The sequence below is a fragment of the Gossypium raimondii genome, chromosome 5, assembly GCF_025698545.1.
Source record: "Gossypium raimondii isolate GPD5lz chromosome 5, ASM2569854v1, whole genome shotgun sequence".
Lineage (NCBI taxonomy): Eukaryota > Viridiplantae > Streptophyta > Magnoliopsida > Malvales > Malvaceae > Gossypium > Gossypium raimondii.
The window spans coordinates 36956510-36974101 of record NC_068569.1 but is presented as its reverse complement, the minus strand read 5'-3'; the positions used below and the strand labels follow the sequence as shown (position 1 = coordinate 36974101).

General features: G+C 34.9%; 1 protein-coding gene across 7 annotated transcripts; it reads right to left on the bottom strand.

Annotated features, from left to right (window-relative positions):
* Positions 1–3535: 3535 nt before the first annotated feature.
* Positions 3536–16840, bottom strand: LOC105766005 (uncharacterized). Of its 7 annotated transcripts, XR_008196362.1 has the most exons (5): positions 16486–16668; positions 14213–14280; positions 6092–6176; positions 5192–5259; positions 3536–3954 (listed from the first exon to the last, which is right to left on the bottom strand). XR_008196362.1 is itself a non-coding variant. In XM_052631728.1 (4 exons), exons 1-4 carry the CDS (start codon positions 15766–15768, stop codon positions 3943–3945), a joined length of 237 nt encoding a protein of 78 aa, XP_052487688.1. In that variant the 5' UTR covers positions 15769–16838; the 3' UTR covers positions 3536–3942. The 7 variants fall into 7 exon arrangements, 3 of the variants coding, with proteins under 3 accessions (XP_052487688.1, XP_052487687.1, XP_052487686.1); XM_052631728.1 differs by lacking the exon at positions 6092–6176 and having other exon boundaries at positions 15680–16838; XR_008196361.1 differs by lacking the exon at positions 3536–3954 and having other exon boundaries at positions 4988–5259; positions 16486–16662.
* Positions 16841–17592: the final 752 nt, after the last annotated feature.

Sequence of the window (17592 nt, the reverse complement as noted above, 5' to 3'; positions counted from 1 at the left end):
AAAAAATAAAATTTCTCTTAGATCAAGACAGAACTGATGAAAGTATGGCTGATTTGGATTATACTAGAGTACAACTTAATTTAGAGATTGATAAAGACGAAATCTATTAGGAGCAAAGGGCTCAAGTAAACTGGTTGAAATTAGGGGGAAAAATACATAGGTTTACAGGTTTTTATGTCTCCCTTTTATGTGTAGAATAGATGAAATACTTGGGGCATACTAAAAAATCTAAATCAAATCCAAGGCTTACCTTGGATAGTTTGTGAAGATTTTAACGAGATTCTTTATTCCTTCGAGAAGGTGGGTGGTGCGCCAAGAGAGGAGAGCAGGATGGCGGAGTTTAGGGAAGTTTTGGAGGAATGTCAACTGACGGATATTAGCTTCTTAAGTACTTGGTTTACTTGGGAAAGAGGGAATTTGCCAGAGACTAATATACATGAAAGGCTTGATAGGGGTGTGGCAAACTTAGAGTGGAGGGATACGTTCCCGACAGCAGTTTTTCACCATTTACCGCATTTTTTTCCGATCACTATCCCATACTGCTTGATATTGATATTGAATCAAAGAACATGTATAGGAAGGTATTTCAATTTGAGGCGTGGTGGGTGAAGGAAGAATTTATGTGGATGAGATCAGAAGATTATGGCAAGTTGATCGCGGTGATATTTTTGAAAAATTCAAATTTTTATAGATTCGGCTCGTAAGATAGGCTACTGGAATTAAACAAAAGAAAAAAGGAAGGGCGAAAGAAGAAGCTGACAGAAAAAATAAAATTTCTCTTAGATCAAGACAGAACTAATGAAAGTATAGCTGAGTTGGTTGATACTAGAGTACATCTTAATTTAGAGATTGATAAAGGCAAAATTTATTGGGTGTAAAAGGGTAGGGTAAACTGGTTGAAATTAGGGGACAAAAATACATAGGTTTAAGGGTTTTTATGGCTCCCCTTATGCGCAGAATAGAGGAAATACTTGGGGCATACTAAAAAACCTAAATCGATTCCAAGGCCTACCTTGGATGGTTTGTGGAGCTTTTAATGTGATACTTTATTCCTTCGAGAATGTGGGTGGTGAACCAAGAGAAGAGAGCAGGATGGTGGAGTTTAGGGAAGTTTTGGAGGAATGTCAACTGACAGATATTGGCTTCTTAGGTACTTGGTTTGCTTGGGAAAGAGGGAATTTGCCGGAGACTAATATACATGAAAGGCTTGATAGGGGTGTGGCGAACTTAGAGTGGAGGGATATGTTTCCAATAGCAGTTTTTCACCATTTACCGAATTTTTTTCCTATCACTATCCCATACTGCTTGGTCTTGATATTGAATCAAAGAACATGTATAGTAAGATATTTCAATTTGAGGCATGGTGGGTGAAGGAAGAAAATTGTGTGGATGAGATCAGATGATTGTGGCAAGTTGATCACGGTGATATTTTTGAAAAGCTCAAATTTTTACAAATTGGGCTCGTAAGATGGGCTACTAGAATTAGACAAAAAAGGGAAGGGCAAAAGAAGAAGCAGATAGAAAAAATAAAATTTCTCTTAAATCATGACAGAACTAATTATGGCTGATTTGATTGATACTGGAGTACATCTTAATTTAGAGATTGATAAAGATGAAATGTATTGGGAGCTAAGGGCTAGGATGAACTGGTTGAAATTAGGGGACAAAAATATGACTTTCTTTCATAATTATGCTACGCAAAAGAAGAAGAAGAAGAAGAAGGAATACCATTCGTAGTTTAAGATATGATGATGGAAGAAAATCTGGTAATGAAGAGGAGATGGAGGAAATTGTAAGGAAATATTTCCAAAATCTCTTTTCATCAAATGGCGAGGGGTGGGGACAATGAGCATATTCTTGCTGGGATTGAAAGACGTATTTTTTATGATGAAAATTTGTTGTTGGTAAAAAATTATACGAAGGAGGAGGTTGTTGCAGCCCTTAAGGAGATGGGTCCTATGAAGGCGTCGGGTGATGATGGCTTTTCGGTGTTGTTCTTCGAACAGTTTTGGCATATTTTTGGAGACGAGGTTACGAATTTTTGCTTGGGAATTTTAAATAGAGGATACCTGTGGACCGTTGTAATTTTACTAATATTGTGCTTATACCTAAAGTCTCAAATCCAGTGAACTTAGGAAATTTCAGACCCATTAGTCTTTGTAATGTTCTCTATAAAATAGTAGCCAAAATGATAGCGAATCGGTTCAAGAGCATCATAGGCAATTGCATTGATGGTGCCCAAAGTGCCTTTGTACCGGATAGATTAATTTCAGGTAATGTGCTCATTGCATATGAGATTCTTCATACACTTAGACAAAAAAGAGCTGGGAAGAAAGGTCTTATGGCACTCAAGTTAGACATGAGCAAAACGTATGATAGGGTGGAGTGGAATTTCCTAATAATTTTGATGTTAAAGATGGGTTTTCATACTTTGTGGGTGAACAATATAATGAAGTGCGTCAAGTCAACTACATATTCAGTAATAATTAATGGGAGGAGTGGTCAAACTTTTAAACCGACAAGAGATATTAGACAAGGGGACCCTCTTAGTCCCTTCTTGTTTCTTATTTGCAGTGAGGGACTTTCGGCACTTACGAGGATGGCCTTAAGGGAAGGGTCAATCAAGAGAGCTAAGGTAAGTAGAGGGGGACCATCGATCTCTCATTTATTGTTTGCGGATGATAGTATTTTATTTGGAGAAGCAAGTGAGAGGGGTGCATAAGTGTTGAGACAATCCTTAGGGAATATGAAAGTTGCTCGGGGCAGTGTCAATTACGAAAAATCAATGAAGACGAAAGTTGCTCGGGGCAGTGTCAATTACGAAAAATCAATGGTTTTCTATAGTAGCAACACTTTAGAAGAAGCCAAGGGAGTTGTTTCCAATATTCTCGGGGTGAGAAATTCAAATAATATGGAAAGATATCTTGGTTTACCGAATGTTGTAGGAAAAACAAAAAAGCTCAGTTTCATCTCTTAAAGGATCGAGTGAGGCAACAAATTGAGAATTGGAATGTGAGATTCCTCTCTCAAGGAGGCAAGGAAGTTTACATCAAAGCTATTTTACAGGCTACACCTATTTATACTATTGCCTATTTTTTACTTCCAAAATCGTTATGTGTGGAATTGGACTGTATTATGGTCCGATTTGGGTGGCAAAAAGTACAGAGGAGAAAAGGGATCCATTGGTGCAGTTGGGAATGACTTTGCGATCTTAAGGAGAATTAAGGTATAGGTTTTCGCAGTTTATCCAAATTTAATATTTCCTTATTAGCTAAACAAAATTGGCGCATTATTAATAACCCAGATTCATTATTAACAAAAGTCCTTAAAGTAAAGTATTTTCCAAATACGGATTTTCTTAATGCTGAGTTAGGGAGACTACCTTCATTTACTTGGAAAAGTGTTTGAGCTGCTAAAGGATTGTTGAGGAATGGGATTTGTTGGAGAGTGGGAGAGGGTCAGAATATTTCAATTACTCATGATGTGTGGCTCCCTAAAACTGAAAGTTGCAAGGTAGAATCTATTGAAATGCCAGTGAACTAAGCAAAGTTGCAGAACTTATTGATGAACAAAAGAGAGAATGGAGGTCTGATTTAGTTTTTTCTACCTTCTCTAGAGAAGAAGCTAATAGAATTGTGCGAATCCCTCTAGCAAGGGAATCTTATGAGGACTTCATGGCATAGAAGGGGGAAGCCTTAGGTGAATTCTCAGTGAGAAGTGCTTATAAACTATTACAGCGCTTTCCTAATTATTTACAGACCAAGGCTAATTTATTTTACAAAAAATTAAGGAATATTAACATTCTAGCGAAAATAAAAATCCTAATCTAGAAAATTTCATGGAATTCTATTCCCCATTTTACTAATCTACAGTGTAAGAGATTGCTCTCGGTGGTAGTCTGTCCCAGATGTGGTGTAGCTGATGAAAACATCGACCATATCTTCAGAGAATGCCCTACGACACAAGAAGCATGGATTAGTTTGAAACTGGAGTGGGTATTAACAGATCGAATTCTGTTACATTGGGAGTGGCTTACTTGGGTGTTCCAAAACAGTTCCAACACTTAGTGTCGAATTTTTCTCTACTCTATGTGGGCAATTTGGTCAGCAATAAACAAAGAATCACATGAAGGAAAAAATAATACTGTTACGAAGTTGCTACATGGATTAATAGATATATTAAGGAATTGGAGGGGTGTAAGATCCGGAAATATTCCATGAATCATGAGGCTGCAAGTTGGTGCCCACCAAATGTATCCACTATCAAAGTTAATTTTTATGCCTCTCGAAAAAAATCAGTCTTAGGAGTTGTAACACCCCTTACCCGAGACCGTTCCCAGAGTCGAACATGAGGTGTTACTTGACTTAACTTAAAAGTTCGGGACATAAAAATTTACTTTTAAAATTTATCTCACTATTTATGATAAAGCTGTCCACCTGCGTAGAAGTTACTAAATTAATTATAACTTGAGCTACAAAACTTTAAATTTAGATCTGTAAATTTTCCCTGAAACTAGACTCATATATATTTTACAATAAATTTTTTAGAATTTTTGGTTTAGAGAATTACTACAGTTTATTAGTTAAATTCTCCCCTATTTAACCACTCGACTATCCTGATCTATTGCCACTAAAAATAAGTTTTCTCATTGTAGGATTTTTATATGGTCTCCTCACTTGTTTCTACAGAAAATAGACTCAATAAGAAATCTATACATATAAATTACAACTCATAAATATTTTTTACAATTTTTAGTGATTTTCTAAACTCATAACAGGTGACTCAAAAAATGGTTCTAACCCTGTCTCACTAAAATTCACATATATCAAAATATAAAATTCCTTTTCCTAAACCGTTATTTTTCCATGAAAATAGACTCAACAAGATTTCATTCTACATATCATATACCCTCTAATTCATTTTATACTATCCTAAGTTATTTTTCAAAATCATGTCACTTCATTTCTTGTTTGAAATCTTTTTTGCAAATTATTACTCTTTCATGATTTCTATGCATAATTTATCACATAGACATGTATAACAACAAACACCTTCATACTTAGCCATTTTAATAACTATTCATCATCAAATATTTATATATCATCTTTTGGTCATATCTTAAGAATATAAAATCGAAATGACCAGGTCCCTATACATGCCATAGCTCAAAACATTTATCGTCTTAAAATACCGAGTTGTGGTGGTTGATAGTGTGAACGCTCTCCGACGTCTTCAAAATCCCGACTATGCTTGATAATACTATATGAAAGAAAAATACATAAAAGAATTAAGAATAAAGCTTAGTAAGTTTACAAGTAAATAAATAACAACATTTATCATAAACAATTATATTCATAAATTTTCATTAAGCATTAAGATCTTTACTTTCTTCTTTACTTACTCTCTTACTCGTTTACTTACTTGTTTGCTTAACTTACTCCTTCGTTGCTGAAATTTCTTTTCTCAACTGATAACTGAGATACTCTTAATCTTATTAACTCACCTGAACTTGACTATTAGGCTTTTACCTGAACTTTCATGTAACATCGTCTATTTACTAGCCCGTTGAATCACTTGGAATACTAAGGATACTCGAGTCTCCTGTCTGAATATAACATGCCAAAGCTATGTCCCAGACATAGTCTTACATGAGATGTTTCTTGTACCACCAATGCCATATCCCAGATATGGTCTTACATGGGAGTTCTCATGTAGGTGCCCATGCCATGTCCCAGACATGGTGTTACGGGGGACCTTTCATCTCGCTGCCAACGCCATGTCCCAGGCATGGTCTTACATGAGACCTCTCGTCTCGGTGCCAATGCCATGTCCCAAACATGGTCTTACATGGGACCTCTCATGATCTCAAGGATGCCAATGCCATGTCCCAGACATGGTCTTACATGGGATCTCTTTACATTTGTATCCAATACATTCCTAATGTTCCATCGGGGCTTGTATCACTAATTCTCTCTCATCTCATACTTTGAGTCAACATTAGATAAATTCATGAAATAAATACATAATTTTTGGAAAATAACAACATTAATAATAATTATTAAAATATTTCATTTATTTACCGTAAACTTACCTCGATACCAAATATAGCCAAATCTACCACTTAGTCTTCAATCTTATTCTTCCCTCGTCTAACCTCGAATTCTGTTCTTCTTGATCTATAATAGAAAATTTAACTTATTTAATACTCACATTCATTAAAACAGCCCTGAACTCTAACTTTGTAAAAATTATAATTTTGCCCCTAAACTTTTACATAATTACACATTTTCCCCAAAGCTCAGAAATTAAACTTCATATCTTATTCTTGTGTTTTACAACATGCTGAACACTTTTCTCTTCTATGACAATATCAAATTCTCACCCTAACATCTACTTATGAACATTAGGTATTTTACCGATTATAGAGTTTTACTAGTTTTCGCTTAAAATTGATTAGCAAAGGTTGTTTAACATAATTTCTAGCTTCATATTATACCTTAAAACATCAAAATAAACACTTTTCACCTATGGGTATTTTTCCAAATATTAACCCTAGGTTAAATTATTGCTAGAATAAGCTAAATTAAGCTACCGGGATCTCAAAAACGTAAAAAAAACATTAAAAACGGGGCTTGGAATCACTTACTATGAGCTTGAGAAAGTGTGAAAACCTTAGCTATGGTGTCCTTAAAATTTTGGCTGCAAGCTTTTTGGAGAAGATGATATTTTTGCCATCTTTTTCCCTTTTTATTCTTTTTATTATTCAATGACTAAGATATCCTTCATTAAAACTTTAGTTATTTTTATCTATGCATGCCTATTTTTGTCCATGGAAATTTTATGGTCTAATTACTATTTAAGGACCTCTACTTTGATTATGCACTTCAAATAAACCCTTTATCATTTAAAATTCATATTTACCCACTTTTGCAATTAAGTCCTAATAGGCAATTTAGGCATGCAATCAATAAAATTTCTTATCAATACTCTAATACTTATATCTAATCACTCGATAAATTTTAAAAATTAATAATAATTTTCTCTTTAAATTGGATGTGTGGTTACGAAACCACTATTTCGATAACCTTAAATTTGGGCCATTACAACTCTCCCCCCTTTAAGGATTTTCGTCCTCGAAAATCTTACCAGTAAAGAGGTTTGGGTACTATTTCCTCATTGCCTCTTCCGGTTCCCATGTCGCTTCCTCAATTCTGTGTTTCTTCCATAATACTTTTACCAAATTTATCTTCTTATTTCTAAGCTCCTTTGTTTCCCGTGCTAATATCTTGACCGGTTCTTCACTATAAGTCATATCCGGCTGAATCTCCACTTCTGTCGGAGAAATAATATGTGAAGGATCAGATCGATACCTTCGTAGCATAGATACATGAAAAACATTATGAATTCTGTTGAGTTTCAGTGGTAATGCTAATCAATAAGTGACCGGTCCAATTCTTTCTATGATTTCATATGGTCTGATAAATCTTGGACTCAAATTACCTTTTCGACCGAACCGGAGTACTTTCTTCCAAGGAGACACTTTTAGGAATACTGTATCACCCACCTGAAATTCAATCTCTTTTCATTTAAGATCGGCATATGACTTCTGACGATCGGAAGCTACTTTTAGATTATCCCGAATCAGTTTTACTTTTTCTTTTATTTCTCGGATCAAATCAACCCCATGAATTTTCTTTTCACTGAGCTCTGTCCAATACAACGGTGTTCTACATTTTCTACCGTACAAAACTTCATACGGAGCCATTTTAATACTGGACTGATAATTGTTATTGCAAGAAAATTCAATCAAAGGTAGATACCTTTCCTAACTACCTTCAAACTCCAATATACAACATCGGAGAATATCTTCCAATACCTGAATTACACTCTCAGATTGACCATCTGTTTGAGGATGAAATGCAGTACTGAAATGCAACTAAGTACCCAAAGCTTCTTGCAATTTGTCCCAGAACCGAGACGTAAATCGGGGATCTCTATCTGATATAACGGAGACAGGCACTCCATGTAGTCTGACAATCTCAGATATGTACAATTCAGCCAATCTATCTAAAGAATAATCCATAAATACTGGAATAAAGTGTGTGGACTTTGTCAATCGATCGACAATTACCCAAATGGCATCTTTCTTCTTTGGAGACATCGATAACCCAGATACAAAATCCATAGTGATTCTTTCCCATTTCCATTCCGGTATAGTGATTGGCTGAAGTAACCCCGAAGGCACTTGATGTTCTGCTTTAACCTGTTGAAATACCAAAAACTTTGATACAAACTCAGAGATATCACGTTTCATACCCGGCCACCAATACATCTTTTTCATATCATTATACATTTTATTACTCCCCGGATGTACAGACATAGTACCGCTATGGGCCTCGTGTAAAATCTTCTGTATGAGTTCTGTATCCTTCGGTACACATACTCTACCTCTGAATAATAAACAACCATCAGTCCCAATTTGAAATTCTGAATCATTATCGGATTCACAATGTACCCGTTTAGCCTGTAACTTCTCATCATTTTTCTGAGCTTCACACATTTGTTGATGAAATATCAATTTAGATCTCATTTCAGCTATGATTGAACCATCATCAGTCAGTGACAACCGGGCATTTATAGCTCGTAAAGCAAACAAAGATTTCTGGCTCAAAGCATCAGCTACAACATTAGCCTTACCCGGATGGTAATCAATAACCAAATCATAATCCTTTATCAATTCAAGTCATCTGCGTTGTCTGAAATTCAAATCTTTCTGTGTCATCAAATACTTCGAGCTTTTATGATCAGTATAAATATGTCACTTTTCACCATACAAATAATATCGTCATATTTTCAATGCAAATACAATAGCAGCTAATTCAAGATCATGTACCGGGTAATTTCTTTCATGTGGCTTAAGTTGTCTTGAAGCATAGGCTAGTACCTTACCTTCTTGCATCAAGACACAACCTAAATCATTTAATGATGCATCACTATAAATAATAAATTCTTTACCCGATTCAGGCTGTACCAACACAGGTGCTTCCATCAACAATTTCTTCAATTGGTCAAAACTTTGCCGACATTTATCTGTCCACTCGAATTTAACATCTTTCTATAATAAACGGGTCATCAGAGAAGCTATCATAGAAAACCCCTGTACAAATCTCTGATAATAGCCAGCTAAACCCAAGAAACTTCTAATTTCAAATACATTTTTCGGTAGACTCCAATTAATAATAGTTGAAATTTTACTCGGATCTACCCTGATGCCTTCTGCGGATAAAATATGTCTGAGAAAACCCACCTCTCGGAGCCAAAATTCACATTTACTGAATTTAGCATAAAGCTTCTTTTCACGCAAAATTTGCAACACTATTCTCAAATGTTCTGCATGCTCATTTTCATCTCGAGAATAGACTAAAATATCATCAATGAAAACTACTACAATCCTGTCTAAATACGGTCTGAATATTCGGTTCATCAAATCCATAAATACTGCAGGTACATTAGTCATCCCAAACGGCATAACCAAAAATTCATAATGCCCATACCTGGTTCGGAAAGCTATCTTTGGCACATCTGGCTCTTTTACCCTAACTGGTAATGACCCGATCGGAGATCAATCATTGAAAATATAGTGGCACCCTTCAACTGGTCAAACAGATCATCAATCCGAGGCAGTGGGTACTTATTCTTTATAGTGACTTTGTTGAGCTATTGGTAATCAATACATAATCTTAAAGACCCGTCCTTCTTTTTCATAAATAAAACCGGAGCACCCCAAGGTGAATCACTTGGTCGGACAAAACCCCTGTCAACAAGTTCTTGCAACTGTGTCTTTAACTCCTTTAATTCCGTAAGAGCCATACAATACGGAGCTATGGAGATTGGAGTAGTTCCCGAAATCAGATCTATAGAAAATTCCACTTCTCTTTCTGGTGGCAACCCTAGTAATTCCTCTGGAAACACATCTGATACGAGTCACAAAGGCCCAACCCAAGCCCAAGAACGTGATGGGCTCAAATTACCACAAGGCCCAATAACGAGATCAAAGGCCCGACAAATGGGTTCCAAACTAAATAAGACCATTCAGGAGTTTGTTAGCAAGGCCTTAGATGCGTACATGAAAGAAAGAGAAAATCAAGATTCACTTTCTTGTTTTTAAGAAAATCAAGAAACCGAATCTTGGCCCAATCTTGCTGTTTGGAGCGATTTCAAGAATCAAGAAAATCAAGATTTCAAATCTTGGAAATCTTGGTCCAAGAAACCAAATCTTGCAGCCAAAGCGCATTGGATCTCTGTTACGAGCATCAACGAACCAATTTCGGTAGAAGATGGAATACAATCCCAAGTTCTTGAAGGCAAGGCCCAATAAGATGATTCCAAGCCCAAACAAGAAGACAAACCATACTTGCTTGAAAATCAGGCCAAATTGTCAAAGTGGCCCAATTTGTAAAGTTTTATTTTTTAAATACTTAGTTTAAATTTTTATGTAGATATTCAGTCCAAGAGGCCCAATTAAAAGCCCTTGGCTGAATTTCCATTTAAATATTAAAATAATTAGGAGTTTTTTTTTAAGTTTTCTAATTAGATTAGGAAAACACTTGAGAGGCCTATATAAAGGCTTGGCCGGCCACCTTGTTATTCACTTCTCAATTATATTAAAAATTTCAGATTTGTTTAAGTGCAGAATTTCCTTGAGTTTTTCTCCAAGAATTCTCTCTTGAGTTTTCTTTAGAAGTTGTTTTAACAATTTTTTGATTGTGGGAGCCATTTTCAGCCTTCTTCTTGCCATTGTTCTTCATTGGAGGGGATATTAGAGCCGTTTGAAGGGAGTTGTGAAATCTTTATCGATTTTAAGGCTTCTTAGGAATTTTCTTTATTCTTTTGATGTTCATTCTTCTTTATTAAATTCTGCTTGTGCCGTTTTGTTGAATAATTTGGGATTAATTGTTCTTGTTTCGTTTCAACCATTCCAAACTTCAAGATCTGATTCGACGCTTCCTTGACATAAAGAAACGTTTTTGATTCACAAAAATCCCCCCTTTCTTGCCGTCCAATCCCTAGAACTAGTGTCAATTGATTTCGAAATCTGTTATTAATTTAGTTGTTGTTTTGTGTTCTTTGATAGTTTCGGCTGATTGGAAGTTGATCTTGGGGCTTAATTTTGTGTTCTTGGCTTCCAAGAATATCTAGTCATAAGTGTTTTGATTCTTGGCTGTTCTTTATTGATTTGGGGATTTTTAGTTTCCAGATCTGGAAATTCAAAGTTCTAATCTTTTAATTTCTGTTTCGTTTCAGATCTGTTTGTTTAGAGCCTCGTAGGAGTTTTCTCGTGACTTGGCAACTCGATCTTGGTCCGCGCGCAACCCTCTATCAACATTAAAAAATTCACATACAACTGGCACTGCCTGTATCTTTGACTCATATACCTTAGTATCCAACACATATTCCAAATAAACATCATACCCTTTTCTGACACACCTCTGAGTTGTCATAACTGAAATCAATCGGATAATGCCTCTATCTGATCAGATTTAACCCAAAGTAATTCTCCATTCTGGCACTTCAGCACAATATATTTTTGTTTACAGTTACTACTGCATCATGCTGAGTTAACCAATCCACGCCCAATATCACATCAAACTCATCAAAAGGCAATAACATCAAGTCAACCGGAAAACAAATACCTTTTACCATCAGTGGACAATTTTTACAAACTTTATCCACAATCACAAACTGGCCCAGGGGGTTCGAGACTTTAACCATAAATTCAGTAGGTTCAACAGACAAATTTTTAACAAATACTAATTTTGTGCATATTTATGAATGTGTAGATCCAGGATCAATTAATGCAGTAACATTAGTATCATAGAGAGAAAATGTACCGGTAATTACATCAGGGGAGGATACCTCTTCCCGAGCACGAATAGCATATGTTCTTGCGGGTGCTCTAACATTTGATCTAACTACTGAGCCTCTGGCCGTACCCCTATTACCCACTCCAACTCCTGGGTTTCTTTGCGGTCTACCTCTGGTAGAAGCATTTCCTGATCTCGCACTTGGTATAACTTCTCTCTTAGCTGTTTCGGGACAATCCCGAATAAAGTGATCTGGTGCACCACATCTAAAACAAACATTTTCACTTGCTCTACACTCTCCAGGGTGGCGTCTACCACATTGAGGACATTCTGGCCTAGGAGGTCGAGTACTGCTCGTACTTGCAACTATAGTGGTTTGAGCTTTAGAACCCTCAAATATTCTGCCTCTGTTTTGACTAGAATATCTGGTTGGAAAATTTGATCCACTAGAGAGCTGTCTAGGCCTCTTAGAAGTAGACTGAAATGATTTACTCATTTGCCTCTTCTTTGTATCTTGCACTTCAACTTCAGCTTTGCCCTTCTCTTTTTCTTTTAACAAATCTTCTACTTTACAGGCTCTTTCCACCAAAAGGACAAACTCTCTGATTTCTAAAACACCTACTACTAGTCGAATATCATCATTAAGCCCTTCTTCAAATCTATTGCACATGTTAGCTTCGATTGACACAAACTCCCGGGCATATTTACTAAGTCTGACAAATTCGCGTTCATATTCAGTCACAGTCATCTTACCTTGTTTTAATTCAAGAAACTCTTTCCTTTTCTGATCTATAAATCTCTGACTGATATACTTCTTTCGGAACTCCTCCTGAAAGAAATCTCAGGTAACTCTCTCACTCGATACCACAGACACGAGACTCTTCCACCAATGATAGGTCGAATCTCTGAGAAGTAAAACATAACACTCCATGCATTCTTCCAGTGTACAAGATAATTCTTCAAAAACTCGGATAGTATTTTCGAGCCAAAATTCAGCTTCCTCGGCATCATCATCTTTGGTAGCCCGGAACTCTTCAGCCCCTTGTTTTCGAATCTTATCAACTGGAGGTCTCTCTCTAATAACTATACTTGCAGCTGGGAAAGCTACATGGGGAACCTAAAAATCATGAGGGGGTGGAGGTCTCACAGCCGGATTCGTACGAACAAACTCGGCAAACCAATCATTCATTGCTTGGAAGAAGGCTTCTCGAGCCCCTCCTCCCTAACTAACTGTAACGGGCCTTTCACTAACATTTTGTGGCACCGTCCCTTCTATGGGAGCGGTGCATTACTCTCTACATCATCTGCACCAGCTCGTTCGGGATCCATAATATAAAAGAACACATTTTAAAATCGTCAGGATTCGTCACACTATCAAAATACAAGTATGGCATGTATAGCTAGACTCTTATTCATACTGAATATTCCGAGAACCGGCTAAACCTGCTCTGATACCAATAAAATGTAACACCCCTTACCCGAGACCATTTTTGGAGTAAAGCATGAGGCGTTACTTGACTTAACTTAAAAGTTCGGGGCATAAAAATTTACTTTTAAAATTTATCTCACTATTCATGACAAAACTGTCCACTTGCGCAGCAGTTACTAAATTAATTATAACTCAAGCTACGAAACTGAAAATTTAGATCCATAAATTTTATCTGAAACTAGACTCATATATATTTTTACCATAATTTTTTTAGAATTTTTGGTTCAACCAATTAGTACAGTTTATTAGTTAAAGTCTCACCTGTTTTACCACTCGACTGTCCTGACCTCTTGCCACTAAAAATAAGTTTTCTAATTGTAGGATTTTCATATGCTGTTCTCACTTGTTTCTACAAAAAATAGACTCAATAAGAAATCTATACATATAAATTACAACTCATAAATATATTTTTACAAGTTTTAGTGATTTTCTAAACTCAGAAAAGGGGGACTCAAAAAACGGTTCTGACCTTGTCTCATCAAAATTCACATATCTCAAAATATAAAATTTCTTTTCCTAAACCGTTATTTTCCATGAAAATAAACTCAACAAGATTTAATTATATATATCATACACCCTCTAATTCATTTTATACTATCCTAAGTGATTTTTCAAAATCACGTCACCGCTGCTATTTGAAATTTGTTTCTTTGCAAATTATTACTCTTTTATGATTTCTATGCATAATTTATCACATAGACATGTATAACAACAAACACCTTCATACTTAGCCATTTTAATAACTATTCATCATCAAATATTTATATATCATCTTTTGGTCATATCTTAAGAATATACAATCGAAATGACCAAGTCCCTATACATGCCATAGCTCAAAACATTTATCGTCTTAAAATACCGAGTTGTGGTGGTTGATAGTGTGAACGCTCTCCGACGTCTTCAAGATCCCGACTATGCTTGATAATACTATATGAAAGAAAAAGAAATAAAATAAGTAAGCATAAAGCTTAGTAAGTTTACAAGTAAATAAATAACAACATTTATCATAAACAATTATATTCATAAATTTTCATTAAGCATTAAGATCTTTACTTTCTTCTTTACTTACTCTCTTACTCGTTTACTTACTTGCTTGCTTAACTTACTCATTCGTTGCTGAAATTTCTTTTCTCAACTGATAACTGAGATACTCTTAATCTTATTAACTCACCTGAACTTGTCTATTAGGCTTTTACCTGAACTTTCATGTAACATCATCTATTTACTAGCCCGTTGAATCACTTGGAATACTAAGGATACTCGGGTCTCCTGTTTGAATATAAGATGCCAAAGCTATGTCCCATACATAGACTTACATGGGATGTTTCTTGTACTGCCAATGCCATATCCCAGAAATGGTCTTACATGGGAGTTCTCATATAGGTGCTCATGCCATGTCCCAGACATGGTCTTACGGGGGACCTCTCATCTTGGTGCCAACGCCATGTCCCAGACATGGTCTTACATGGGACCTCTCGTCTCGGTGCCAATGCCATGTCCCAGACCATGTCTTACATGGGACCTCTCATGATCTTAAGGATGCCAATGCCATGTCCCAGACATGGTCTTACATGGGATCTCTTTATCCAAATGTCATGACATTTGTATCCAATACATTCCTAATGTTTCAACGGGGCTTGTATCACTAATTCTCTGTCATCTCATACTTGAGTCAACATTAGATAAATTCATGAAATAACTATATAATTTCTGGAAAATAACAATATTAATAATAATTATTAAAATATTGCATTTATTTACCATAAACTTATCTCGGTACCAAATATAGCCAAATCTACTACTTAGTCTTCAATCTTATTCTTTCCTCAATCTAACCTCAAATTCTGTTCTTCTTGATCTATAATAGAAAATTTAACTTATTTAATACTCACATTCATTAAAACATCCCTCGACTCTAACTTTGAAAAAATTACAATTTTGCCCCTAAACTTTTACATAATTACACTTTTTCCCCAAAGCTCGAAAATTAAACTTCATCTCTTATTCTTATGTTTTACAACATGCTGAACATTTTTCTCTTCTATGACAACATCAAATTCTCACTCTAACATCTACTTTTGAACATTAGGTATTTTATCGATTGTGGAGTTTTACTCGTTTTCGCTTAAAATTGACAAGCAAAAGTTGTTGAACATAATTTCTAGCTTCATATTATACCTTAAAACATAAAAATAAACACTTTCCACCTATGGGTATTTTTTCAAATATAAATCCTAGGTTAAATTATAGCTAGAATAAGCTAAATTAAGCTATCGGGATCTCAAAAACGTAAAGAATATTAAAAACGGGGCTTGGAATCACTTACTATGAGCTTGAGAAAGTGTGAAAACCATAGCTATGGTGTCCTTCAAATTTTGGCAGCAAGCTTTTTGGAGAAGATGATATTTTTGTCATTTTTTCCCTTTTTATTCTTTTTATTATTTAATGACTAAAATACCCTTCATTAAAACTTTAGTTATTTTTATCTATACATGCGTATTTTTGTCCATAAAAAATTTATGGTCTAATTATTACTTAAGGACCTCTACTTTGATTATGCACTTCAAATAAATCCTTTATCATCTAAAATTCATATTTACCCACTTTTGCAATTAAGTCATAATAGGCAATTTAGGCATGCAATCAATAAAATTTCTTACCAATACTCTAATACTTATATCTAATCACTTGATAAATTTTAAAAATTAATAATAATTTTCTCTTTAAATCAGATTTGTGGTTACGAAACCACTATTCCGATAACCTTAAATTTGGGCCATTACAGGAGTGGTGGCCAGAGATGCATCGAGAGAGGTACTTAGTTTCAAAACAGAGATCCATAGGGACGTGGCTTCTCCATTCGTAGCAGAGGTACTTGCATGCCTCTAAGCAATGATTATGGGAAAAAAAATGGGGTTTACATCAGTTATCATCGAAGGAGACTCAGCAACAGTGATAAAAAAGAGTAACTCAGAGAAGACTGATAGATCGGTGATAGGGGGTATAATACGAAATATTCAGTAGCAAAAACAATTTTTTCAACATATATTCTTTCAGCAAACAAATAGACCCACAAACAATATGGCTCACATCCTAGCTAGAAATGCGTTGAAAGAAGATTCAAGAACATACATGATCCGAAGGATCCTTGAACAAAAAAAATTGGAGACGGATTGACGGAGAAGAAGAGAACTTGATTGGGAGTTGTTTGATAGGGGTCTTAGTGTAGAAAGGAAAAAAAGAAAGTAGAATAATGAAATGCTTATTGGAAATTACTTTTCTGGGGACTGAAATCAGTGCATTAAATGCAGAAATGCTGAGTGGAGTCCAGCTATTATCAAACTGGTTGTCATTTTCTTCTTTCTATCTTTTCGTTTGTTTTTTTTAGGTAACATTTTAAACTTTTGTTTTAGTTGGGTATTGCTTTGGTTTTTCTGGTGGGCTAGTGTTCTATGTTAGCCACTTGCTTCTTTTTCTTTTATTATTATACCAGTATGATTTTTATCAAAATATGTATATAATAATTAAATAATTAAAATTATATTCATATTAAATAATGAACAAAAAGTGAAAGAAGGCAAAAATGAAAATTACCCTTTCACTAAAAGCCAATGAATAGGCTGAACCTTTTGAGCTCCAGTACCAAGTCAGCACGTTTGCTCTAATTGTATAGTTAAAATTTTCCATTACTAATATATTAAACAAGTCTCCTTAATTAAGAGGCATAATGTATCATTTTTCAATTATAACTTTTGGATTTATTATAAATTTCACAATAATTAAGGAGGCATTATTTATCATTTTTAAATTATAATTTTAGATTTATTATAATATTTCACTTGTAACTATACATTATAAATATAAATATTTTGAAAATATTTATCACATACATATTAACTAAAATTTGAAATTACAGAAAATCAGAAGAAATTGAAGGTTTTTCTTTTTCTTTTTTTCTTAAAAAAAAACTAGAAAAAGGAGGATTCGAAGGATGAATTTAGAAGTGAACAACAAATATGAAAATTGGAATTCTTTGGGCCAATATGTTCACGGAGGGGATACGACTTTAATTTGGCATCGAAATTTATTTGAGTTAAATTTGAAATGGTTTGGATGACTCAATTTATTATTTTTTATATAATTATAAAGTTGGAGTATTTATAAATATTAAATCATTATAAATAGACTGTTTGATTAATCATTAAGTAAAATCAAATCATTTTAATGTATTAAACTATT

Bases quoted from the DNA above. Each gene is read 5' to 3' on its own strand.
- LOC105766005 (XM_052631727.1), bottom strand. From the start codon at position 12,612: ATGACTGTGACTGAATATGAACGCGAATTTGTCAGACTTAGTAAATAT.